At 40.9% G+C, this 26,644-nt stretch overlaps 1 protein-coding gene and 1 non-coding gene across 2 annotated transcripts; both read right to left on the bottom strand.

Annotated features, from left to right (window-relative positions):
- Positions 1 to 7,239: 7,239 nt before the first annotated feature.
- HSPA9 (heat shock protein family A (Hsp70) member 9) lies at positions 7,240 to 26,142 on the bottom strand. Its single transcript, XM_032336576.1, has 17 exons — positions 25,948 to 26,142; positions 24,536 to 24,594; positions 24,216 to 24,303; positions 22,200 to 22,381; positions 20,851 to 20,975; positions 20,212 to 20,285; positions 20,023 to 20,129; positions 19,405 to 19,567; positions 18,821 to 18,913; positions 14,392 to 14,601; positions 12,331 to 12,558; positions 11,344 to 11,448; positions 10,680 to 10,797; positions 9,995 to 10,089; positions 9,580 to 9,672; positions 8,920 to 9,060; positions 7,240 to 8,600 (listed from the first exon to the last, which is right to left on the bottom strand). The coding sequence occupies exons 1-17, from the start codon at positions 26,026 to 26,028 to the stop codon at positions 8,523 to 8,525; spliced, it is 2,040 nt and encodes a 679-aa protein (XP_032192467.1). The 5' UTR covers positions 26,029 to 26,142; the 3' UTR covers positions 7,240 to 8,522.
- On the bottom strand, positions 13,774 to 13,844 carry LOC116587432. Its single transcript, XR_004284442.1, has one exon. It is a non-coding gene; the product is annotated as a small nucleolar RNA SNORD63 (small nucleolar RNA).
- Positions 26,143 to 26,644: the final 502 nt, after the last annotated feature.

Raw genomic sequence — 26,644 nt, 5'->3', positions numbered from 1 at the left:
TCCATAGATTCCATCCTTAAATACATGAAGAAATCTTACAGTCAGTAAAAGCCAATGAAGAAGACCTAAGCTATAGTGGTGTAGTGTAAAACTCAAAGATTTACGTAAGTTGACATAAGACAAGGTTGCTTAACTGTAGTACAGTGTGTGAAAGTGACTTGAAATGGTGAAGTGTAAAGTACCATTTATTCCCCTGTGGACACAGGCTGTATAATATAACCCTTTAGTGGGAGGGGGGACTATAAGGAATTACAGCAGTTTCTTCTCTAAATGATCAAACATCTGTACATGAATTTGGAATCTTGTTAAATTAAGCAGATACCATTATATGCATTACCCTATAATGATTTCCAACTATAAGAAAAAAAAATGCAATAGAGAACACTCATTCTTTCTGTTCTAGAATTTTTTTTTCTTTTTTTAGAATCCCTGTTACAAGGAGCACTCACCAGCTGATGTGCCTCTTCCCATAACATGAAAGAATAATTAGATGAGACTGACCCATGCCCTTGGATCATTTGGGGAGGGGAGTAAGTGCTTTTTGTTTCCAGTGGTGCTTTTTTTTGACTCAGTAGACAATTTTAGAACAGTGAGACAGAGTATAATTTTTTAGTTCAATTTCATAAATACTTCCTGGATACCAGTTTTCTCTCTAATACTGGGATATGTGCTGAAACACTTTAGATACGATGCAGTTGTTAAATTTGCAGTCTTTTTTAAGGGGAAAAAGAACAAAGGAATGTTAGATAACCATATAAAAAGAGAAGTAGCTGTTTATAGGACCGAGGCAGATATGAACAAGAGGATCCTGGGACACCTTTTTATATAAGAAAGGAAATTAACAAAGACTACGGGGGTCTTTTTTTTTTTTCCTTGCATAAGTACTTATAACAGCCTAATAGACTTTTCTTTATTGAGATGTAATTGACATATAACATTATATTATTATTATTATTTATTTATATATTATTATATTATATATGTAACATATATATTATTTTTGTAACAATATAATGATTGAATATTTGTATATATTGTGAAATGATCACCATAGTAAGTTAGTCAGTATCTGTCAATGTATATCGTTTCCAGTTTTTTTTCTCGTGATGAGCACTTTAAGATTTACTCTTAGCAACTTTCAGATATGCAATAATTATTAATTAGAGTTACCATGCTGTACATTTCATCCCTAATACTTTATAATTGGAAGCTCATAACTTTTGACCTCCATCACCTATTTCACCCACCCCCAACCTTCCCATTCCCCCCATTTCCTCCCCTGCCTCTGGCTACCAGCAGTCTGTCCTCTGTCTGTCTAAGCTTGGAATTTTTTTTTGTTGTTGTTTTTTAAAAGGTTTTTTTTGTTTTGTTTTGTTTTGTTTTTTTTTTTTTGTCAGAGAGAGAGCACAAGCAGGGGGAGCAGCAGACAGAGGGAGAAGCAGGCTTCCTGCTGAGCAAGGAGCCCAGTATGGGACTTGATCCCAGAGGGGCTTTGGGATCTTGACCTGAGCCACACAGGTGTCCCTGTTGTTTTTTTTAAAAGATTCCCTGTCTAAATGAGATCATATAGCATTTGCCTTTCTCTGACTTATTTCCCATAGCATAATGCCTTCTTCAGGGTCTATCCATGTTATCACAAAGGGCAAGATTTCATTCTTTTCTGTGACCTTAGAGTAGTATTTTTTTTTTAAAGTTACTTATTTGAGAGAGAGAGAGCACAAGCAGGGGGAGCAGCAGAGGGAGAAGGAGAAGCAGGCTCCCTGAACAGGAAACGAAATGTGGGCCTAAATCTCAGGACCCTGGGATCACAATCTGAGCTGAAGGCAGACACTTTAACCCACTGAGCCACCCAGGCGCCCCTAGAGTGTTCTATTATATGAGTGTGCCTGTGCGGGCATGCACACACATGCTCATGTATCACTTACTGCGCATGCACACACATGCTCATGTATCACTTACTTCTTTATCTGTTCATCCATCATTGGATGCCTGGATTGTTTCCATATCTTGGCTATTGTAGCAAATGCTGCAGTGAACATGGGGATTCACATACCTTTTGTTTTTAAATGAGAGAGTGTATGCAAACGCTGGGTAGCGGGTGGGGCAGAGGGGGCGAGAGAATCTTAAGCAGGCTTCACACCCAGTGCAGAGCCAATTCAGGCTCGTGACCCTGAGATCATGACCTGAGTGAAAACCAGAGTTGGATGCTTAAGTGACTGAGCCACCCAGGCTCTCCTGCATTTATCTTTTTGAATTAGTGGTTTCATTTTCTTTGGGTAAATATGTAGAAGTGGAATTGCTGGATTGTATGATAGTTTTGTTTTTTAATTTATGTTTTTAATTTATGAGGAGCCCCCATACTGTTTTCTATAGTGGCTGCACCAATTTACATTCCCATCAACAGTGCACAAATGTTTGAATTTCTCTGTATCTTTGCCAACACTTGCTATTATCTTGTTCTTTTTTTTTTTTTAACGAGAGGGAGAATCTTTTTTTTTTTTTTAAAGATTTTATTTATTTATTTGACAGAGATCACAAGTAGGCAGAGAGAGGGGGGGGAAGCAGGCTCCCTGCTGAGCAGAGAGCCGGATGCGGGGCTCGATCCCAGGACCCTGATATCATGACCTGAGCCAAAGGCAGAGGCTTAACCCACTGAGCCACCCAGGCGCCCGGAGAGGGAGAATCTTAAGCAGGCTGCACACCTGTTATGGAGCCTGATGCCGGGCACCATCTCACAACCTTGAGATCATGACCTGAGTGGAAACAGAGTCAGTTGATTAACTGTGCCACCTAGGCAGCCCTCCTGTTCTTTTGGTATTAGCCATTCTGACAAGTATGAGGTTAATAGCCCATTTTTTAAAAATTTGCATTTCCCTGGTGATGAGTGATACTGAACACCTTCTTATGTACCTGTTGGTTATCTCTTTGTCATTGGAAAAGTGTCTATTCAGATCCTCTGTCCATTTTTTTATTGGATTGGATCGGGTTTTTTGCTGTTGTATGAATTAATACATTTTGAATATTAAACCCTTTTCAGATATATTATTTAGAAATATTTTGTATCATTCACTATCTTGTATTTTCATTTTATTTATTTCCTTTGCTGTGCATAAGCTTTTCAGTTTAATGTAGTCCCACTTTTTTTTTTTTTTTTCCTTTTGTGGACTCTGTTTTTGGTGTCAGATCCAAAAATCATCACCAAGACTGATGTCAAGGAGATTATGGCCTTTATTTTCTTTAGGGAATTTGATAGTTTTAAAAGTTTTTCATCCATTTTGTGTTGATTTTTGCATATGGTGTATGAGAGTGGCACAATTTCTTTCTTTTGCATGTGTCTGTTCAGGTTTCCCAACACCATTTATTGAAGAGACTGTTCTTGGGGTCCTATCAAAAGAACTAAGAAGCCAATAGGAAGAGTTTCCACAGGCCAAAAATACAACACTTTGAGCATCATTAAGAACTACAGTGAGGGGCGCCTGGATGGCTCAGTGGGTTAAAGCCTCTGCCTTTGGCTCGGGTCATGATCCCAGGGTCTTGGGATCGAGCCCTGCATCGGGCTCTCTTCTCAGCAGAGAGCCTGCTTCCTTCTTTCTCTCTGCCTGCCTCTTCCCCTACTTGTGATCTCTGCCTGTCAAATAAATAAATAAATCTTAAAAAAAAAAAAAAAAGTACTACAGTGAATTGAAGCATATAAAATGAGTTAAAATCTCTGAGTTCACAGTGACACCTGAGAAACCTCATTAGTCTTACCTTTGAATACTACAAAATCAACTCATTCTTAAAACCAGTACATAATCCTTTTCTGTATGAACTATACCTCAGGGTAACTATACTTAAGAGGGGAAGTTTCTCACTGAAGAGGTATTCCAACTAAAAAGTGAAGATAGGATAGTATCACCTTTTTTTTTTTTTAGATTTTATTTATTTAGGGGAGAGAGCCCCTGCATGAGAGCTGGGGGAAGGGCAGAGAGAAGGGGAGAGAATCCCAAGCAGACTTCTCGCTAACCATGGAGCCCGAAGCAGGGCTTGGTTAGTTGCTTAACCAACTGGGCCACATAGGTGCTTTGGGATAGCACTACTTTTAATGAAGTCAGAGATCTAGGTAATGATCATCAGTAGCTGTTAAAATTACCGAAGAGCCAGCCAGAATTACGTACCCTCTAATGGAAGTCCACGCAACCTATTCTTGTCAAGAAACAACTTCAGATTGGGGATGGAAGAACATGTTAAATGACATCACAGGAATGCAATCCTATGAAACATAATGAAATGTAGATGTAGGACATAGTAGGACTGGTGGACCAGTTTCTTTAACAGATTGCAGGGTACCTGGGTAGCTCAGTTGGTTACATGTCTGACTCTTGATTTTGGCTCAAGTCATGATTTTGGGGTCATGGGATTGAGCCCTATGTTAAGACTCTGCACTCAGCAGGGAAGGCTGCCTGAGATTCTCTATCCCTCTGCCCCTCTCTCCAACATTCTAAAATAATATCTTTATAGATAGATGGGTAGTAAAGTGCAGGGAAAAGGAAGCAGAGTCTTAGTGAACATATGAAGCAGTATAGGATGTGGACTTTATTTGGTTCCTGGCTCTTTTAGCAACTGAGAAAGTTGTGAAATGGGTACCTGGTTGGTTTAGTCAGTAGAGCTTTTGAGTCTGGATCTCGGGGGTGTAAGGTCAAGCCCAACATTGGTTGTAGACATTACTTAAATACTATCTTAAAGTTGTGAAATGGGTAAATTTGGACATTTGTTTGCTATTAAGGAGTTGCTCTTGTCTTTTATGTGTTCATGATAGTTGTATTTTATAGAATAATCCTTTTTGAAATAATTTATGTTAGAGTAAAATGAGTGAAACAGCCAGTGTAGTTAGGGTTTCATGGAGAGCGTAGACCAAGGATACTTAGGAAACACAAAGGTAAAACTGAGCTGGCACATGGCAAGGGGGCAGGGATCTGGAGGGTTTGAACTGAATTTAAGCTATACCAGTGGAGTGAGTTTCCATTTAGGAAAGCTATGGTTTCAATCCTTTCTTGGTCACAGATTCAAGAAGTTCGTAAAAGCAGTGGACCATTTCTTCAGAAAAATTAATACCGTTTTACATTGTGTAATTAGTGTTTTATGGACCCCTTGAAGTCACTCATGTGGGCTCCTTGTTCTCGTAACTCCCAATCTCTATCTGCTAGGTCAGGGGCTGTTAAGAACCTGTTTAAGAGCCTGTGATTTAGGTCAAACTTTAGGGCCCAAACTCATGATCCCCAGATTGACAGTTGCATGTTTTACCACTGAGCCAGCCTGATGTCCCTACGTACAATGTATTACTTTCCTGTTTCCTATCTCAGACTTGAAACTCATGGTTATTAAAGGCTGATTCAGCTGCAGTGTTCTCTTTAGGGTCAAGATTATCTTCTTACTGGGTCACCTGAGTGGCCCAGTACACTTCTAGTTTATTAGAAGTGTAACACTGATTTTGGCTCAGGTCATGATCTCAGGGTTGTGAGATGTAGTCCAGTGTTAGGCTCGGTGCTAGATACAGAACCTGCTAAGATTCTCTCCCCTTCTGCAGGTCCCTCCCCCAAATTTCTGCTTTGTGACCTGCTGCAGCAGAAACGGGTTTGATAATGAGGCATTGTATTAGGTTTAAGCATTATCAAATTGCTGATAGTCGTTTTTAACCTGTGGAAATGGCTTTCACTGGTTCTTTCTGTAATTGCTAAATTGCCTCCATGCTGTACAGATTGAGTAATGTAGGTCATCCTATAGTTCCTTTATTTAAGCTTTCATCCGTTTCATTATTCCGATACTAGAGGAAAGGAGACAGCTCTTACAAAGCAGCCTTAGGACTGCAGAATGGAGTCACAGTGGTATCTGAAATAGTGAACAGCCTTTGCTTAGTTTATTTTCAAGGTCTGGATTGTCTCTCACTTTTAAGCTCATGTACCTTCTGTAAGAATTTGCTTTTACCTTTACTGTTTCTTCTTGCTATAGCATTTCTAATGTAACTGTTATACTTATTAAGCCACCTTAGTAGCTTACTGAAAGTATCTTCAAAATGAAATATGGAGCAGAGCATCTTATTCTTCCTGGTAATTGATACATTGATAGAACACCTATGTACATGACTCTGAACTCAAGGAAATCATCAGGTGACAAGGGCCATTCTGTAAACTAAATGGCCTGTACTCTTCAAGTCAGTATTCTGTCTGGGTAGCTCATTTGGCTAAGTATCTGCCTTGGCTCAGGTCATGATCCCAGGGTCACGTAAGGAGCCTGCTTCTCCCTCTGCCTACTGCTTCTCCCGCTTGTGCTTGCTTTCTCTGACAAAATCGTAAAGGAACCATTCTTACTGAAAAGGACACAAATGTTCCCATGTGATTGTTTTCAAATATTTGAAAGGGGGGGGGGGAGGGCGGGGAGGATGTGCATGCCTAAGACCAGGGAGTAGGCAGAGAGATTTGAAGCAGACTCCTCACTTAGCATGGAGCGTGCCAGTTGCGGGATTATCCCGCAACTCTTGATATCATGACCTGAGCCTAAAATCAAGAGTCATATGTTTAACTGAGCCACCTGGGCACGCTGAAATGCCACTTGTGATTTCTGGTTACTGACTATTACGGGAAATGACCAGAGTGGCAAGGGTGTGATTTTAAGTGGGGGAAAACTACTTGGAAGAACCCAACAAGTAAATTATACTCATTGGTAGGAGTGAAGAAGGTAGTTCTGGATGTACATTGACAGTGGCTAAAATTTATTGACTTTTTTTGTTTAGGCAAGTCTAAGAAGCATATTCATTCTAACTGGAAAGACTACTTAGGAAGGGAAACCATCAGTTCCTTTTGGGCCCTGTCAGGGCAGTTGTCACCACAAAAGGGAGACTATACCTCAAGAAAGAAGACTTTTCAAAGTTGTTTGTACCATTTAGAATTTTTACTGTTAGGTACCTGAAATGCTGCTCTGTTTGCTACACATGGAGTAGCTTGAGATTGTATCTCTGAGTGCCTTTCCAAGCAGCTCTTTTACCTGATGCCAAAGATGGACCTTTAATAAAAAACTACTAGTTCTTACCTGGGGTGCTTTAGAAGTCCTTGAGGGGCTTATTATCACAAAGATTGGGAGACTAGAGACATTCAGTGGGCAAACACTGACCAGAGATACTAAATAAGTAACTTCCAACATGCCATTAGATAATCTTTCACAAAGAATTGCACATCCCACAAGGTTCCCAAGTGTTCACATAACTGAAAACTTGAGCCTAAAATTTATTTTTCATATGAATCTCCAGAAATGTTTACATGGGTGTTAAGGAACACTTAATTTTTCAGGAATGTAATACTTGTGTAAACAATCTCCTTCACATTAGAGCACTATATTGACTTAATTATACATCAATTTCATTTTTAGATCTCATAGAATGAAAGGAGGCATTACATCTGATGGGGTCTAAGGCCATGTTCTTGACTGACAGATTCCTTTGGGCATGGTATATGACAGTAATTCGCAAAAGGGGGGGGCGGAGACTGTTAGAAAACTTTTGGTAAATAATTCTTCACACTTAACTAATACAGGAAAGATAGTCACCCTTCTGCTTCTGAAGGTGTCAGCATTTAACCAGAACTGTATCAGAGAGAATGGGACAAGGCAACTCATTCAGGATTAAACAGGAGAAATGTAGAAAGAGTCAAATCCTGATGGATTGTCCTTGGTAATAGTATTTCATTATACTAGCCCTTCCAAATCCTGAATTTTGGCCAGTGTTAGAAACCTGAGTGACTTTTTGGGTCAGGGAATTGGGAAGTAGGATTCATGTCCTATTCCTGAAGCTAAATCTCCAGAGCATCACTCCTCAAAAACAAGAGATCAAGATGCTTTTTGTATTTATTTAAAAAAAAGAAACCCAGAATGGATCAAAAAAAAAAAAAAATCAACAAGGACACAAGTGCCAGTCACAGAACAGAAGACAGCTAGAAAAATATGCCTTAGGGAAGTTAAGGAGCCCTATTTTAAAGCTGTATATTACAGCTATTTTTCCATTGATATAGTTACTCCTGCCCTACCTCCCAATGTGACACAGCTGGCTTGCCTTGCAAAGCCTCAGTTAAAGAACACCTTGTTAGGTATATAACAGGCTGGTGTAGTAGTTCTCAGTTAACTAGAAGGATCCCATCCCCTTATGATCTCATTCCAGGTCTATGGCTGACTACCTTCATTATTATGTTTCGAGGTAGTTTCACCTCTTGAAAATATGGGTACTAAAGCACAAAACATTGTTTCAATAATTATCCATAAATCATCCTCCCTCCCCACCCTTTACATGCTGCTGAAAAAATGAGAGAGTACTATGAACTTTGTATGGTTGAAATTCTCATTAATTATCATTAGCTAATTCTCACTAAATTTACATATTAAGGAAATTATATATAGAATACTGCAAAAACACAGTAAAAGACTGAAGTTTGCCCATTTCTGCTCAGGAAATCCCTTCACTCCCAAGCGTCGTATTTTGACTCCAAAGTTTATTGTTACTACTGTTTTTCCTCCTTTTGATCTTCCTTTTGTTCCCCAGTGCCAGAACTTCCAGAGCCTTCTCGCTCAGATGCCATCTGTTAAAATATTTGAGAGCAACTCATTCAGTATTAAGTCTGACAGTTTGTACTTTGATAAACTAAAAAAATGGAGGAGGCATATCTAGCCTATTCCACTCTCCCTCCCTCCTTGTACATTATTGGTGGTTTCTGTGCAGCCCTCCCTCTGACTGCTATCACCCTCCCTCCCAATGCAGAGTCAAGAATGCAGTAAGAGTATTTCCAACTCCAGTACTCCCAGTTCCAATAAAATGGCCATGTACACTGCCATCAGTAACAACAGTAATCAACAGTTCTATTAAGGTCAAGTTAGGGATGTGCCCTTCAGCCCTTGTACCTTTTTGTATGCCATTTCGAAGAGCTTCAGTGATGCCTGCTGAAGGGAAGATGCTGCCTGCCTTATGTTTTCTCCTGTTTCGCTGTCTTTCCGAGCCAGAAGTTCCCTCATTTTGGAAATCTCTTCTTTTAGCTTATTGCACTTAAAAACAAAACCAAAAAACCAAACTCTTTTTCTGGGTTTCTTATCCCATTTTATGTAGCAGTAATAGAAACATTAAGAAATTCCTATCACCAATAGAGGATTCATCTTTAGAGTTTTTTTAAACTCATCTTTAGAATTATATCTCCATTTCCTTATTTATAAAATGGTCCCAAATCAAAGTTTTTGTGAAAAATGGGAATAAAAAGCCTTGAGAAACAAAAAATATCACTGAATTCTTATCAAGACTCACGGAGAAAAACTTAAAAGGGTGCCTGGGTGGCTCAGTTGGTTAAGCATCTGCCTTTGGCTGTTGGGAGTCCCACGGTCCTTGGAATGAGCCACACAATGGGCTCCTTGCTTAGCAGGGAGTCTGCTTCTCCTTTTCCCTCTGCTCTTACCCCCTGCTTGTGCTTGGTCTCTCTCAAATACACAGAATCTTAAAAAACCAAAAAAACCCACTTCACTGCCATTGGTGACAATGCCTAACTTCATTAACTAATTTAAAAGAGGACTCACTTCATCAGCAGGCAATTGGTCCTTGAATTCTTCCATTTTTGTTTCTGTGTCATGAATAATTCCTTCAGCCATATTAACAGCTTCAACTCGTTCCTAATAAAAATCAGAAATTTAGTATGAAGACTTCCCAATCAAGCAATTGGTTGAATGTCCCCACCAAGCTAGACAACATGCTTAAGTGATGCACATAGTTACAGAGTAAAAAAAAACAAAACCAAGTTATTGTGGTCTGAAAGAGTCTAGGATGTCTTTAAGTGATTACAGCTGGACTGGAGAACATAAGAATTCTGATACCGAAAGACTGAGCATAAGAAAGGGATTCTACACAAAAGTTATGAGCAAAGAGAGGAAAAATAGATTCATGTATCCATATTCCCCCTTTCACTTCCCAACTGCAAGAGCAGAAAGTAGTTACCTTCTTTCGCCGGTCTTCTTCCGCATACTTTTCTGCATTTTTAACCATATTTTCAATATCATCTTTGCTTAACCCACCGGAAGACTGGATCACGACTATAGTGAGAAAGAAAGGCATCTTATTATTATTTAGGTAAAAATATCTGCTTCTTATTCTATTAAGAAAAAGAATACACCTGTACAGAGTAACCAATTTTGATATGTAATAAAAAGAATACTCTTGTCCTTATAATATAAAAAGGAGGGGCCCCTGGGTGGTTCAGTGGGTTAAGCCTCTGCCTTCGGCTCAGGTCATGATCCCAGGGTCCTGGGATCGAGCCCCACATCGGGCTCTCTGCCTGCCTCTTTGCCTACTTGTGATCTGTGTCTGTCAAATAAATAAATAAAATCTTAAAAAAAAAAAAAAAGGAAACCAAGGGTCTTGAAATAACATAGATTAACCAACCGACTTGCCTGCCTACCAACACTTCACTGATCCAGAAGCCCAGTGCCTGCCTATTTGGGGTAATAAACACCATACCTGTTTAATGTAATCTGCCAACCAAGGAGAAAAGGAACAAAGAGGATTCATCCTCCACTAAGGGTGGGGGTAAAGCTATGTACAACATAGAAGATCTGTTTCTCAAACAAAGGAACTTCAAGGTCCCTTGCCTCACTCTTACAGTTGGATAAATAAAAACACTTACTCTGCTGCTCACGTCCTGTACCCTTATCTTTTGCTGAAACATGTACAATCCCATTGGCATCAATGTCAAATGTAACTTCAATCTGAGGGACTCCACGAGGGGCTGGGGGAATTCCAATCTAAAAATAAATAAATATACGGAGTTAAGTTCCTCTCATGAGAGGTCCAGTGTTCTATTTCCAAATCTATATAGTCTTACTTGTTCCTAGGAAGAACAAATAAAATGTATAAAAAAACACAAATTCATAATAAGGGTGGTAATTTCACTGCTACCTGAAATAGCTTCGTGACAGCAAGTAGCCATCATGGCTTTATGTATCTGAGGACCAGTGAATGAGAGGAAAAATCTCCATCACTGTTCATTTCACCAAGAACCAATAACAATGCTGAACAGGAGCCAATATCAAAAGGTCTTAAATAGTAATTGGAGATTTTTCCTAACTTTGTTATATTTTCCTGGCTCTTGTGTTCATCAATTTCTTAATGAAGTTCCTAAGACATCAGATAACAAGCAACACTTTCAGGTAAAAATCAAAGTCAAGGTAACACAGACTAGGTCCCTGTGTGTTTTAACAGTTTTTTGTGGTATCATTAAGGATTAAAATGTAGTCTAACTGTATGGAAAGAGAATGACGAGTACAGTATCCAGGATTCCTGATACCTACCAAAGTAAACTGTCCAAGAAGTTTGTTGTCTCCAGCCATCTCTCTCTCACCCTGACACACTTTAATCTCCACTTGAGTCTGACCATCAGCAGCTGTAGAAAACACCTAGGAACAAAGAAACTCCCTGGGTTGGCAATCTGAATGGGTTGCTTCCCTTATATAAAGTGCAAACCAAAGAAAGAAACTCACATCTCAACACTTCAGAATCCCAATCCACACCACGTTCAGAATAAAGACTTACTTATGTCTTTGCAGGGAACTGGAGTAGGAGTAGCACAAAGAGTGTACAACAGCTATTGTTTCAGCTAAGCAAATACACTATACAAAGATACATTAGTAAACGGCCTCAAAAGGAGCTAATAAAGTGAGATGCTGAAACATGCTCATCTAAAGAAACAGGTCACAGACATTTTATTTATGCTCAGTCACGCAAAGTCACCATAGTTCTCTTCAGTGATGTGTTGGCAATACATCACTGAACAAAGAGCCATATCCATTTAGTATTAACAGCTTTTCAGAAAAACATCAAAACTGGGAAAGGCGGGAAATAATTCTTAATCTAAGGTTGAGCAAGTCACTGTCCAAGTAGCCTTGCTTGCTATCTAAGGAACCCCATCATACACCCACAAAACAAGTACATTCTCTTAATCTTGGCCATGTCCTCCTCGTTACTGCCTTTCAGAACAGACGAGTACAGGGAATTTAGTCCCAAATGATGAGGCTCCTTTTTGCAAAGTTACTTAAATCGCCTGAAGAAGAAGACTGATACCCTCCCTCTAATCACTGCTGGCTGACATGTAAAGAAAATTTTTTCAGGAACAACAGAAGAGAACAGAACACAAGATTCTTAGCACTCACATTCAACTTGTATGGACTTCCAAGACAAAAAGTGAAATTTTCTAATAAAAGCTCACATAAGGAGGATGCAGTCACGACCCTCACAGACCCTTGTATCTCTGGGACAATGGAGGAGTAGGTGATTCTTACCTGGCTTTTCTTGGTTGGGATAGTGGTGTTTCTGTTGATAAGTTTGGTAAAAACACCTCCCAGAGTCTCAATACCCAGAGACAGGGGAGTGACATCGAGGAGCAGCACATCTGTGACATCACCAGCTAACACACCTCCCTGAATGGCAGCTCCAATGGCCACAGCCTCATCAGGGTTTACAGCTTTGCTTGGGGCTCGGCCAAAGAGATCCTGTACAGTCTGCTGAACCTAAGCCATCAAAAATAAATAAATAAATAAATAAATAATAAAAGAGTCTGTCACTAACTACTAAGGGCAACTACCCAAGAAGGGAAGAGTGTATCCCAAAATCACAGCAAATCTTAGGACAGTCTGCTTCAAAGAGTATTTATTCAAGTTACTATTTCATATGAGTTTTTCTTAATGACTTCAATGTATCAAGTGGGAAATACTCAAATACTTTGCTTGACTATCATTCCTAAGCCCTTATAAGATATGGGAAGAATCGGTGTGCCTGGGTGGCTCAGTGGGTTAAAGCCTCTGCCTTCGGCTCAGGTCATGATCCCAAGGTCCTGGGATCAAGCCCTGCGTCCGGCTCTCTGTTCAGCGGGGAGCCTGCTTCCTCCTCTCTCTCTGCCTACTTGTGATCTCTGTCTGTCAAATAATTAAAAAAAAAAATCTTGGAAAGAAAGATATGAGAAAAATCTACGTTTTGTTACTGGGTTTCCCATACAACACTTTAAATTAGAAACAGAGGGTAAAGCGGTGCCTTGATGGCACAGTTGGTTTAGCATCAAACTCTTGATTTCCTCAGACTCTTGGTTTTGGTTTAGGTCATGACCTTAGGGTTCTGGGATCAGCTGCATTGGGCTCTGCACTTGGCGCAGAGTCTGCTTGTCCCTCTCCCTCTGTTCCTCCCACAGCTCATGTGCTCACTCTCTCAAAAAATAAAATCTTCAAAAGAAAAAAAAAGCAACAGAGGGTGCATGGGGTGAATGGGTGGCTCAACTCGTTAAGTGTCCAACTCTTGATCTCAGAACAGGTCTTGATCTCAGGTTCATGAGTTCCAGTCCAGTGTTGAGCTCCATGCTAAGCATGGATTTACTTAAAAAACAAACCACCACCAGAAACAGAGGGTGTAAGACATCAGGATTTAGTTAGTCTAATTCCTCTTCTACAGATCAACTTACAAGCAATAGTGGTTAATTCAGTAATTCAACACTGGTGCTAATGTGAAGCATGTTCTTCCTGCTTCTTTTATTAATGGTAGGAAAAAGTGCTACTTAAATAGCATCTGGGATAATTTGTTAACCTAAAGATCTCTTCCTGATTCAAAGCTTCTTTTTCTCCAAATTTATTCTGTGCATATTCTCCAAAGCCCAGGAACAACAAAGGAAAATTTCTATCAAGGCCCATGAAAATTCTAATCAAGCTACAGCCAAGAATTGCATCTTCAACAGGTTCTGTGCTCAGTCATTCGTTTTCCACACACCTGTCTTATCAGAATGATGTGTTGATAAAATGCATCACTGCACAAATCCTTGTTGAAAAGATGCAGCCAGAAGCCCAAACACCATGGTGGGAAGACATTCCTGTCCAAAACTGCCCCTAGAGCTAGACAATACCACGGTTTTAAGCTATCTCTGATGTCAAACTTTGTTTCATTTCTAAAAATACTCCCCAAAATGAAGTTCAGGATCCTCCATGCTACCACCCCAAAGACATCCGATCCTTCCCAATCCTTTTCCTGATACCTTTAATTTAAAAAGAGGCTGGGGCACCTGGGTATTAAGTGTCTGCCTTTGGTTCAGGTCATGATCCCAGGGTCCTGGGACTGAACCCCACATAGGGCTCCGGGATCAGCAGGAAGCCTTCTTCTCCCTCTCCCTGCTTGTGTTCCCTCTCTCTCTGTCCAAAAGAATCTAAAAAAGAACTCTACTGAGAGAAGAAACTCATTGCCCTTTCAGGTCACTGTGGCAGGAAGCCATATATTCATGTCCTTACACAAACCATTTGTCCAGAGAAGACATTATGTGCTTGCCCTGTCTGCTTTTCCATGCCAAAGATTCCATGGATCCATACCTTGGGCATCCTAGTCATGCCACCAACAAGAATCACTTCTCCGATGTCACTCTTGCTGACCTCTGCATCTTGCATGGCTTTCTGGCATGGGGCAATGGTTCTCCTGATTAGATCAGTGACAATCCCTTCGAACTGAGCACGAGTCAGCTTCATATTCAAATGCTTGGGTCCAGAAGCATCCATCGTAAGATATGGCAAATTAATGTCGGTCTGCAAAGAAAGCAAGGAGAGCAATAGTTGTGATGTTTCTTTATATATTTCAATTAAAATAAGACCATACTCCCACTTAGAAGACTTCCAAAGTTACAGGGACACAGAGACCCACTTTAAATGAATGGCCACCAAAGACAATGAGTCCTTAAGATTCAAGCTCTTCTCTTCCCAGAGGCAAAAAATTTAGAATCTATAATGAACAAAGAAGAATGTAGGGATGCTTGGGTGGCTCATTTAAGTGTCTGCCTTCAGCTCAGGTCAGGATCCCAGAATTCTGGGATCTTGCTCAGCAGGGAGCATGCTTCTTCTCTGCCTGCTGCTCCTCCTGCTTATACTCTTGCGTGCTCTCTGTTGCAAATAAATAAAATCTTAAACAAAAAGAAACAAAAAACAGTGAAGAATGTAAGAACAGGGAAAATCCCCACATAGAAAATGAAGAAATGTCCTCCCACTAAACATACGTTAGGAGTCGCACTACTGTTTTCAGTCACCAAGTTTTCTAAAACTCAATGTGTGTATACACAATAAAGTTAAAGACATGCTTTGAACCAAATAACTTGCCCCAAGCCAGGGATTTCGGAGTTTCAGAAGATGGTAAGAAAGCTACAACAAAAATGCTAAAGGTAACTCTGAAGACTGACTTGACTGCCATCACCTTCATGGTAAGCAGCAAACACTGCTATAACCATAGCAGGTAATAGCCATTATTTAATAAACCCCAAATCCTAGGAAGGCCTAGATTCAGAATATTTAGACTAACAAAACTCACTAATCATGCTGAAACACATGTCCTATGGTAGAACCTCAGGAACAAAATTACTTTCCGCCCCCTTCCAATTTCACATCAAAGCAACGCCAACAGGAAAAAGACTAAGAAGGAACAAATCCTTAACCATCTCTCATCAGGTAAACTACCCTAGGTATTTAAATGCTCAATAGCCAGACTTAAAACATACATCCCTTCTATAAAAGAGTGATCCTGAGTACTGCTAAAGAACACCATGGACAATTTCTTCTTTCTTTGCAAAATTTTAATAAAACCAAATCAGAAAATAAAAATTAATGATATAAACATATCCAACAGTACTTTCTGTATTTGTGCTGTTTAATTCAGCAGCCACTAGCCACACATGGCTCATCACTTGAAATACAGGCAGTACAACTGACAAATGGAATTCTAAAATTTAATTTAAAAAATCCTCACACGGACATTTTTTTTAAAAAAGATTTTATTTATTTATTTGACAGAGATCACAAGTAGGCAGAGAAAGAGAGGAGGAAGCAGGCTCCCTACTGAGCAGAGAGCCCGATGCGGGGCTCGAGCCCCGGACCCTGAGATCATGACCTGAGTCAAAGGCAGAGGCCTTAACCCACTAAGCCACCCAGGCGCCCCTCACATGGACATTATTAATGTAGTTCTCTCTATGCTATATGTTGACAATTTGAACTACAGGACTCTCAACCCTCTAAAACCAGTCTGTGACCAAGTATTGTCCCTTGTCTCTCAAAAATTCAACAGTTTCTCACACTCTAGTCCAGGTCCACATTAGCTTCCCAAGGTTCTCCCACTCCAGCTGCCTCTGCCACAGGAACTCTCCTAACCCAGAACAATTCTTTACTCCACTTCTGCCACTGCATCTGTCATAAGCCACATCTGACATTACTGCCCCTAAATTTTCACAGGGGTGACTGGCTGGGTCAGGGGGCAGTGTGTGCGACTCTTGATCTCATGAGTTTAAGCCCCATGTTGGGTGTAGAGATCACTCAAAAAAAGTTTTCACTGGTTTATACTCACTCTTGTCAGGACAGACCCAAATCCCAAACCTATAAAGCCTCTATTCTCATATTCCACTTTCTTAGCATGCCTGCTCTCAAACTACTAGCGCTTTCTCAGGTCTTTACCCCAGAGCCTTGTTATTTACTTGACCTTTTATCCTTCTCTTATGAACATCTTTCAGAAACTCCCCTTGTTAGGTCAAACACCTTTATCAGATAAGGTTTCTCTTACAATTATAAATGTAACTTTGCTTTTTTACTACGTTAACTTTTTTATTTAAAGGTTTTGAGAGAGAGAGAATAAGTGCACATGTACACACAAGCAGGGGGAGAGAGAGAAGCAGACTCCCCACTAAGCAGGGAGCCCAATGCGGGGCTTGATCCCAGAAGCCTGGTATCATGACCTGAGCTGAAGGCAGATGCTTAACTGACTGAGCCACCCATGTGCCCCAATAACTTAATTCAGACTACTACTTAAGACACGTCCTAACCATGTATCAATTTAGAAATCCTCATAACTCTAAGGGAGAAAGCACTATTGTCCTCATGTTAGAGATAAAAGAACAGAAATGTTAAATAATTTATTAAGGTCACACAGCTATTAAGTATTGAAAAAGGACTTGAATCCCATCATTCTGTCTACAGGGCCACTCTATTTTTTTTTAAGATTTAAAAAAAAAACTTATTTGACAGAGATATCACAATTAGGCAGAGACGCAAGCAGAGAGAGAGAGAGAGAAAAGCAGGCTCCCCGCCAAGCAGAGCACTCAATGCGGGGCTCGATCCCAGGACCCTGAGATCATGACCCGAGCTGAAGGCAGAAGCTTAACCCACTGAGCCACCCAGGTGCCCCTACAGGGCCACTCTTAATCACATTACTTCTGGCTTGACTAGTTATTAATACAATGTCCTAATTTTATCTTTGGGGTGCCTGGGTGGCTCAGTTGGTTGTGCATCTGACTCTTGATTTTGGCTCGTGATCTCAGTCCTGGAATGGAGCCCTGCACGGGCTCAGCGGGAAATCTGCTTGGGTGGAATCTGCTCTACCCCTACTCTGCAACGTGCTCTCTAAATAAATCAATCTTAAAAAAACAAAACAAAACAAAACACCTCTATACCACACTGTAAACCTCATGAAGGTGACGCTTCTAGAAATTCATTCTACTAATCTCTAGTTAAACATGCACAAACATTAATATGCAAGAATGCTCAACACAGGGGCGCCTGGATGGCTCAGTGGGTAAAGCCTCTGCCTTCAGCTCGGGTCATGGTTCCAGGGTTCTGGGATCGAGGCCCGCATCGGGCTCTCTGTTCGGCAGGGAGCCTGCTTCCTCCTCTCTCTTTGCCTCCCTCTCTGCCTACTTGTGATCTCTGTCTGTCAAATAAATAAATAAAATATTTAAAAAAAAAAAAAAAAGAGTGCTCAACACACTCTGCTTTACCAGCAAAATGCTAGAAAAAACAATCCAAATGCTTATCAGTAAGAATCACACTAAAAACCAACCTGTACCTCCAAAGCAGTGTTGTGTATTCCAACTCTAATCCTAACCATCACATTGCAAAGTTCTGCCACTCTGTATGACAGCAGGGACAAAGCACACCGTAATTATGGATGACTCTATACTTTGTCACTCTTCATAGCTACTTTAAAAAACTTTTTAAAAATCCACATCTGGGGGGGAAAAAAAAAAAAACCGAAACAGAAAACTGGGTTTTCCCCCACTGGATAACCCAATGTATATGATCAAATTAACAACTAAAGTAGTCACAGGTTAAGGTTTTCCTGCTGCCACCAGAGATCCCAGAAATAGATCTCCTGCCTTCCATTTTGTTGCCTCTCGGACCCAGATCTAACATGCTTTATATAGTTGTTCTTAGTGGTTATGGCAAACTAAAGCTTCACCTCTTGAGAAGGACTGGACACCACATGCTGACCCCTTCTATAGGCGCTGAGCAACTCTGATGCTAAAAGAAAAGTACACAAGTATCTATACCCCAGCCTTCAGCCAGGTTTCATAGCTCACTTTCTGGATTGCTGATCCAAATAATTAAACCAGACAATTAAGAGACTCACCTGAAGGGCTATCTGAAATGAAGACAATAGCAGTTCTTAGAGAGTCCTATTATTTCTAGGCCAGTGATTCTAATTTTGTATGCTACTAGTCTAAATCTTAAAACCAGTACCTTTAAGGCAAGTAAAATGTATTCAATGTAATTCAGATCATCATTATGTTTTGGCTCTGATATAGAAAACCTCTTATTTGGGTGGTTAACAAATTCTGGCTCATCCTTAAAGTATTGCTCCTTTGTTCATGGAGGGCTTTTACACCAACCAGCAAAGTATAAAAAGATCAGACGGACATCATGCAAATTAGAACATAGAATTCAAATAAATTAAGGCTGAAAACATCAAAACTGTTGGGATTTTTCCACATCCCACCTGCACAGATGAGGAGAGTTCACACTTAGCCTTCTCAGCAGCTTCCCGAACCCTCTGAAGTGCCATGTTGTCTTTGGTTAAATCAACCCCCGTCTACAAAATGAGAACACAAAATACTAGCATTAGCGAGCTGATAAATACTATTTTATGATACAGTGATAATGTTAACAACATAAAACAGATCCATCCTTTAATAAATAAGCATGAATCACTTACTGCCTTAAAAATCTGTAAGGAAAAGAAACCTTATTCTGTAAAGGCTATCTGTGCCTGGATCCAAATCGGTTCTTTCCAATCACTGGGTTCTGGCTCAAGACAGGAGTCCCCAGAATTTCTCTGCCAATATTATACACAGTACCATATCCTTCTTAATCTGTTTATTCCCAAGCTGAAGCTACAATATTCAGAGTATTTCATTCCACTCATGAAATGCAATGCAAATGCAAATGAACTGAAATTCAATTGTTTTCAGCGTTCTAGTCAATGTTCTATTAAGGTCAAAGAGTCATAAAGCAAACAACCATGTGGATAAAGAAAATTCTCAACATTCCAATGTCTACATAGTAACTATACTGGGAACCAACCTCTCTTTTGAATTCCTTCACAATGTGTCGTAGCAAGGCCTGGTCAAAGTCCTCACCACCTAAGAACGTATCTCCATTGGTGGACTTCACCTCAAATACACCTTTCTGAATTTCCAGGATAGAAATATCAAAAGTTCCACCACCTAAATCATATACAGCAATGCTAGAAAGAAAAAAAAGAAGACCTTATGGAACATGTGCCACTAAAGTATTAATTTTAATAACTAAACCAACATAAACTTGATGATTTCCCCTCAAGCGTAATACTGAAACTGGATAACTGCCTATATGACAGGTATTTTACTACATGGCCCTTATAGCTATTTATAAATACAGAGATGAATTATGTTTTTAAAGGCAAAATTGACAGGACTCCATCACCTGTTTTTTTTCTTTCTTTTTTTTTTTTTTAAAGCAGTCTCAGCAACCAACTTGGGCTTGAATTCATAATCCTGAGATCAAGAGTGACATGGTCTACCTGACTGGGCCAGCCAGATGTCCCCAAACACTATTTTAAATAAATACTTGACAATATGAATACCCACCCCCTCCCCCCAAAAAAAGACTACAGCCTAGTACTTTCATGGTTCCATGAATGAGTTTACTACACAAACTTACATTTTGTCTTCTGATTTGTCTAGACCGTAGGCCAGAGCAGCAGCTGTGGGTTCATTAATTACTCGAAGCACATTTAGTCCAGATATCTGGCCAGCATCCTTAGTGGCCTAAAGGAAAAGAAAAAAGCATTTTCCACTGTGTGTCCTAAGTATAAAGTATTTCCTGAACAGGAAAACCAACTGAACTCACCTGTCTCTGAGAGTCATTGAAATAAGCTGGAACAGTGATCACAGCATTTTTTGCTGTATGCCCCAAGTAATTTTCTGGAAAAGAATTAAAGAATGAAAACAATTCTGAGACTCTGTCAGATGAAACAGTTAAGAGAATTACTCATGTAGGCTAACAACTTGTGTTATCCTCTTGGAGCCACAGACAACTCATAAGTTTCTTCGCATCTGACCTAACACCAAGAGAGAGCTCGCAGAAAACATTCCAATTAAAGATAGTGGTTGAAAATCCAGTATCTCACCTTTAACATTAGAGTGAAGATTCCCCAGCTATAATGACCTATTCTTAGACTTAAAACAGCCACTAGTTTCTCCAAATGGGAAGTTTTAAGTTTTACTTAGCAGAGCTCAAAGATTAATGTGTAGTCTTCTGTCTTTCAATACAGAATACCACCCCTCTATACTGAAAAAGCTAAACCACCATTAGAAAAACTCTGAAGATAAATTCATTATGTGGGAATGCGTGAGGAGGAACAGTTTTGCCATTTCTAGGTTTTCTGTCTAACAACCACCACAGATTCATCCAAGGGACACCGAGGTATGTAAGTGAAAAACCATCCAGTTCTTCAAACTTTCCCAGATAGGAACTAAATATTCTCACCTGCAGTCTCTTTCATCTTCATCAACACGAACGCTCCAATTTGACTTGGAGAATAGAGTTTTCCATGAGCTTCAACCCAGGCATCTCCATTGGAGGCACGGACAATTTTAAAGGGCACATTTTTACTGAAAGACACAAAAATTGCATTTGAAAAAATGTGCCTGTACAACCTACCATGACAACGCTACCATATACCATGAATGCCCATCCTCCATCCCAAGAGATCCATGGCCAACAAACAAAAACTTGGCAGGAATCCATTTAATGAAAACCTTTAGAAAGTAACCATTAACACGTAAAAACATCCTGGTGAAACCTGAACATTATTTCCTGCTGAACAGAAGATCTGTGCTGCTGCTCTGGCAATGGTTGGAGAGTTACCAATGACCCAGCAAGTCCATTACTAGGTATCTACCTGAGAGAAATTAAAACTGATCCTTACAAAAGCCTGTACACAGATGTTTATGGCAGTATTCTTTCTTTCAAGTTCTTTTTAGTAATCTCTCCAACCAACATGGAGTTTGAACCCAATACCCACAGAGCAAGAGTCATATGTTGTTTTAACTGAGCTAACCTAGCATCCCTACGGTAGTACTCATAATAGCTCCAGATATCCATTAACTGACTAACGGATAAACAAAAGTAGTATATGCTTGCCCCTAAACATGGGTTCTAAATGCACTGGTCCACCCATATGCAGATATTTTTGGGTAAATATAATGCTACAAAAATAGTTCCTCCTCCTTAGAACTTTTTAACTTTCTTTTTACTCTAACATACTTTATAACATACAAAATGGGTGTTAATTGGACTATGTTAGTTATCTGTAAGGTTTCTGATTAACAGCAGGCTATTAGTAGCTAACTTTCTGGGTAGTCAAAATTTATATATGGATGTTCAACTGCATGAAGGCTCAGCACTACAATCCCGTACTGTTTAAGGGTTAACAGTATATCCATACAAAGGAATAATATCTGGCCGTAAAAAGGAATGAAATACTGATACATGCTATAACCATGGACAAACCTTGGAAATCCTAGGTGATTAGCACACGATGAAGCCTATGCCATATCTACCTTGCCTCTCTCTACCTGGTGTACCAAAGATACACCAATTTATGTCATCCAGAAATGACTAGCTAAATCTTCCCATCGTGTCAGTACATAGCAAAGACCTATTATGTGAAGGCAAAAGAATTTTTTTTTGAAGGAAATACCCTTTTGGTAGGTGCAGGACATGCCTCCACAGACAACGTATAAAAATACCAGGAGAAGATGCTCTAAGAAACTTGTTGCAAAAATATTTTTGTGTGGCCTCTGGGAGTTAATTATGCTTTTCCCATTACTCACATATCTTTCTGTACTTCAGGATCATCATATCGCCGGCCAATGAGACGCTTGGTGGCATAGAATGTGTTGTTTGGGTTGGTGACAGCCTGTCGCTTGGCCGGCATGCCAACAAGTCGCTCACCATCTGCTGTAAAGGCCACAACTGAAGGGGTGGTTCTGGCACCTTCAGCATTCTCTAACACCTAAAACTCCCAAAGACAGAGAGAGAATGAGGTTCCAGTCACTACCACCAGTCTCTTTTATCAATCACTTTAAGACAAAACACCTCCCTTATCGTGAAACAAATGTTCAAGAACAGTACTAATGGGCATGCTTTCTGCTCTGTGAATGCTGACATAGTAACCACTATGTCAGGTACATGTTTAAAGTATTTTTACTTTTTTAAAAAAATCTATTACACACACACACACACACTCAGCTGAGTGCAGAACCAATGTGGGGCTCGATCGCACAACCCTAACACCATGACCTGAGCTGAAATCAAGAGCTGGACACTTAACCAAATGAGTCACCCAGGTGCCCCTAAAGTATCTTTAGTCCTTTACTTTGAAACACGTGATAACTAAAAACAAAAAAATGAAAAAATAAATAGAAATCAAATCTTTCACAGTAGGATCCTGGAACAAGGTACACTTTCTGCCAGTATAGGGAATTAAATCTACTTCTAGGGACAACTGGGTGGCTCAGTCAGTTAAGTGTCTGCCTCGGCCTCAGATCATGATCTTGGGGTTCTGAGTTTGAACCCCATGTCTGGCTCCCTCCTCAGTGGGAAGTCTGCTTCTACCTCTCCCTCTGCAGCTCCTCCTGCTTATGCTCTGTCAAATAAATAAAATCTTTAAAAATAAAAATAAAAAAATCTACTACTAAATTTTTTCATGCTGCCTCCAAGTCTCAGGCATTTAAAAAAAAAACCTGCCAAAATAACAATTCAAGAATCCCAAGTGCTGGGGCGCCTGGGTGGCTCAGTGGGTTAAGCCGCTGCCTTCGGCTCAGGTCATGATCCCAGGGTCCTGGGATCGAGCCCCGCCCGCATCGGGCTCTCTGCTCAGCCGCGAGCCTGCTTCCTCCTCTCTCTCTGCCTGCTTGTGATCTCTCTGTCGAATAAATAAATAAAATCTTAAAAAAAAAAAAAAAAAAGAATCCCAAGTGCTCTGCATCTTGAGAGGAACCCAGTGGGAATAAAGGTTTTATGAACAAACCAATGAGGTCCCTCCCTGTATCACAGCAAGAGTTCCTAAGATGCAGCCTACACGTTACGTGGCGCTTCACTTGGTTCTAAACTCTTCCTGCACCTCCGTGGTTCAACAGACTTATAGAAATGCATGACTCGGATAACAGAAATAATCCAAAGAGCAAGTCATCCAAACTGGTCCTAACGGTAACCTAAGTAGTTCTACCTCTAACGGCAGGACATAATTAAATCCTGGAATTGCACCTTGCAATTAAGAACCAAGGTTCACCTCAAAGAATTCTTAAAAACAGCTTTAAGAATGTCCCTTATCAGGACGCCTGGGTGGCTCAGTTGGTTAAGCAGCTGCCTTCGGCTCAGGTCATGATCCCAGTATCCTGGGATCGAGTCCCACATCGGGCTCCTTGCTCCGCAGGAAGCCTGCTTCTCCCTCTGACTCTTCCTTCCACTCTGTCTGCCTGTGCTCGCTCTCACTCACTCACTCTCTCTCTCTCTCTCTCTCTGACAAATAAATAAATAAATAAAATCTTAAAAAAAAAAAAAAAAAAAGAATGTCCCTTATCAGGATGCCTGGGTGGCTCAGTTGGTTAAGCGTCTGCTTTGGGCTCAGGTCATGATCCCAAGATCCTGGGATCTAGTCCCACATTGGGCTCCTTGCTCAGCGGGGAGCTTGAATCTCCTTCTGCCGTTGACCCTGCTTGTGCTCTCTCCCCTCTGCTAATAAGTAAAATCTAAAAAAGTCCCTCATCTAAGCTGAAGGACACAGAATTCCAAACTGGGTATTAACTACTACTACTATATGATCCAGAGCTTCCAAACATGCTCACCTTTGCTTGTTTACCTTCCATAACCGCCACACAGGAGTTGGTAGTGCCCAAATCAATACCAACAACTGCTCCCTTGATTGCTTCTGATCTAAAAGACATTTAAAATAACGCTACGGTTAATGTTTTCGTAATAGTGGTCCTCCAGAACGGTTGCAGGGATACACAAGAACTTGTGTGTAAATAGTTGTGCATTAAATAATCTGTAACTTCTAAGAAATGTGTCACTTTTTTCTTCACGGAAGAGTTAAGCACAAGTTTAGAGACCACCACTCTAGGATTTAATATTTATTACCTCTCAGAGGAAACGAAGTTATACTTACGCATAGTCCCGCCTTGAAACAATTCTAAAAGCTTCATGACTAAGGCCATTCCAGCCATCCTTTAAAAAAAAAAAAAAAAAAGATAAAAATGCGTCAACAAATATGAAAACTTGAGCCTGTTCCCATTATTCTTCTGAAGAACACAAAGTCTAAACCTTCATTCTGGTAACCATAACCTGAAAAGATCAAATCTTATATATAAAAGGTACTGTGGTACTTAAATAGAAGAAAATTTAATTGAGTATGAATTTTCCAAATAAGATGGAACCCCCCCACACACATAAAATCGTCTTCAATTATAATGGGGTTTCTCAACTTAGCACTACTGATTTCCAAACCTTGGCACTGCAGACTTATGAACCAAATTTTTGTTGCAAGCGGCTGTTCTGTGCATTGTAGGATGTTTAACAGCATCCTTGGCCTCTACTGCTAGAAGCCAGTCGGCCCCCCAAATTTTAACAAATTATGTCCAGACATCACCGCAGGAGGCAAAATTGTTCCCGGTTGACAATCACTGCCTTACAAAACGCTACCCAGACACTTCTCAATTTCATACTCAGCAACAGTGTACAGGTATCTAGACCCTACTAGGTGTGCTGGCAGCTGCAAATCTAAGTTGCTCAGAGACATTTCCTAACCTAGCACCTTAAGGAGACCAGGACTGGCAATCCTGGGGAGTCATTTAGAAAAGAATTTCGGGAGTGGCCTCAAACCAGGATTAAACCTAATCACAGGATACTCGCAAGCCTTTTTTTTTTTTTTTTTTTTTAAACGCCATGGTGAGTGCAGAGAGGAGACCAGGTCCTGTTCTCCGAAGACATGTTCAGTCTTACACAGTAAGCAATTACTCCATGGCCATTTCCTGATTTTATTTTTCCTGAAATAACAAGAAAGGACAATCTTACGCCAAAAATTTTTGAGAGAACTACAGACCAATGTTCCTAAGAAAGAAAATCTGTGCTTGGCTTTGACTTTTCTAAGATACTTTCCTTTTTTCTTTTCACCCTAATAACGGGGTCTTCGAGCACACATTTTAGAGGAGGCGAAGAATCACCCTTCGACTTGTAGATTTAAACGAAACCCACAACAGCTGTTCCCTCCCAACTAAAACTGCGTCCCTCGCCCCCAAGGCCAAAACCGTGTCAACAGTCACTGAGAGGACCGTCAGAAACACTATCCGCTACTTCCTAGAATAAAACTATACTCTTTTAAGAGGTGTGACTCAGCAGAACCTGAAACATGGAAGCACAATCCTGAGTTAGACCTTGCAACGGCAGCACTGATTAATGAAGGCTGGTTATCTTCTTCCCAGCACCCTGATCTGTGCAGGAGAATTCTGTGCCTGAAGGGCGAGGCCTGCAGCATGAGGTCAAGGCCGTGAGCCCCTCGGAGAAGGCCCAGCTATTCCCTACCTTGTGGCGCGCGGCTGTGGGGCCCCGGGAGGTTGCGGCGCCGACAAGACGAGCAGCCGCTGCTCGGCTGGCACTTATCATGGCGCTAGATGGTGGAAGTACGAAGCGGCAAACGCGTTCGGACGGCTAAGTGCTGCGCGGCGCCCCAGCGGTAGCGCTTCTGGAAACCTCCAACCACGTGGGGTCGGGGGGGCGGGGGTTAGTTGCTGCGGCCTAGAGGACCACTCTCCCGCTGAGGCGCTACTCGTGCTGCCTGACCAGAGAGTACGTGACAGCCACTCCCGGAGTTAGGACGTATGGCTATTAGGCATCGCAGCACGATGTCTGGAAAAATTGTATCCTTTTGTTTCGGCTGCAACAGGTCTGGGCTCAGTGAGCGGCGAGGGGGCTAAGCGAGGTATAAAGGCATCACTTTGGATAGCCCCGGTCCTCAGCGGCAGGAAAGACAAGGTCACACGGATAAATTACGAACCGATTACAGTGTCCTTGCGTCAGTTGCGTGAGAGGAGGGGCCTGCCGCGCCTGCGCAACTTGTATCCCCTTGCGCACTTAAGGCGCATGTGCACAGGGAGCGGCGGAAACCGGGGGTGGAATCTAACTGCAGCACTCATTGGACGTCCCAGCGCACGTGAGTTTGGCCGGCTTGTAGCCCGGGGCGAGACCCGGCGCTTACACGCCCCTGAGCGTTGACGTTTTT

The sequence above is a fragment of the Mustela erminea genome, chromosome 3, assembly GCF_009829155.1.
Source record: "Mustela erminea isolate mMusErm1 chromosome 3, mMusErm1.Pri, whole genome shotgun sequence".
Classification (NCBI taxonomy): domain Eukaryota; kingdom Metazoa; phylum Chordata; class Mammalia; order Carnivora; family Mustelidae; genus Mustela; species Mustela erminea.
This window is presented reverse-complemented; position numbering and strand designations above follow the sequence as displayed.

What these genes read in the sequence shown, in the direction of transcription:
- HSPA9 (XM_032336576.1), bottom strand. Translation starts at nt 26,028, where the DNA reads ATGATAAGTGCCAGCCGAGCAGCGGCTGCTCGTCTTGTCGGCGCCGCA. An exon ending in TCAATGACTCTCAGAGACAG is followed by an intron (nt 20,130 to 20,211) that starts GTGAGTTCAGTT and finishes CTTTTCCTTTAG; the next exon opens with GCCACTAAGGATGCTGGCCA. An exon ending in TACAGGACGTGAGCAGCAGA is followed by an intron (nt 10,090 to 10,679) that starts GTAAGTGTTTTT and finishes TTCTCACTATAG; the next exon opens with TCGTGATCCAGTCTTCCGGT.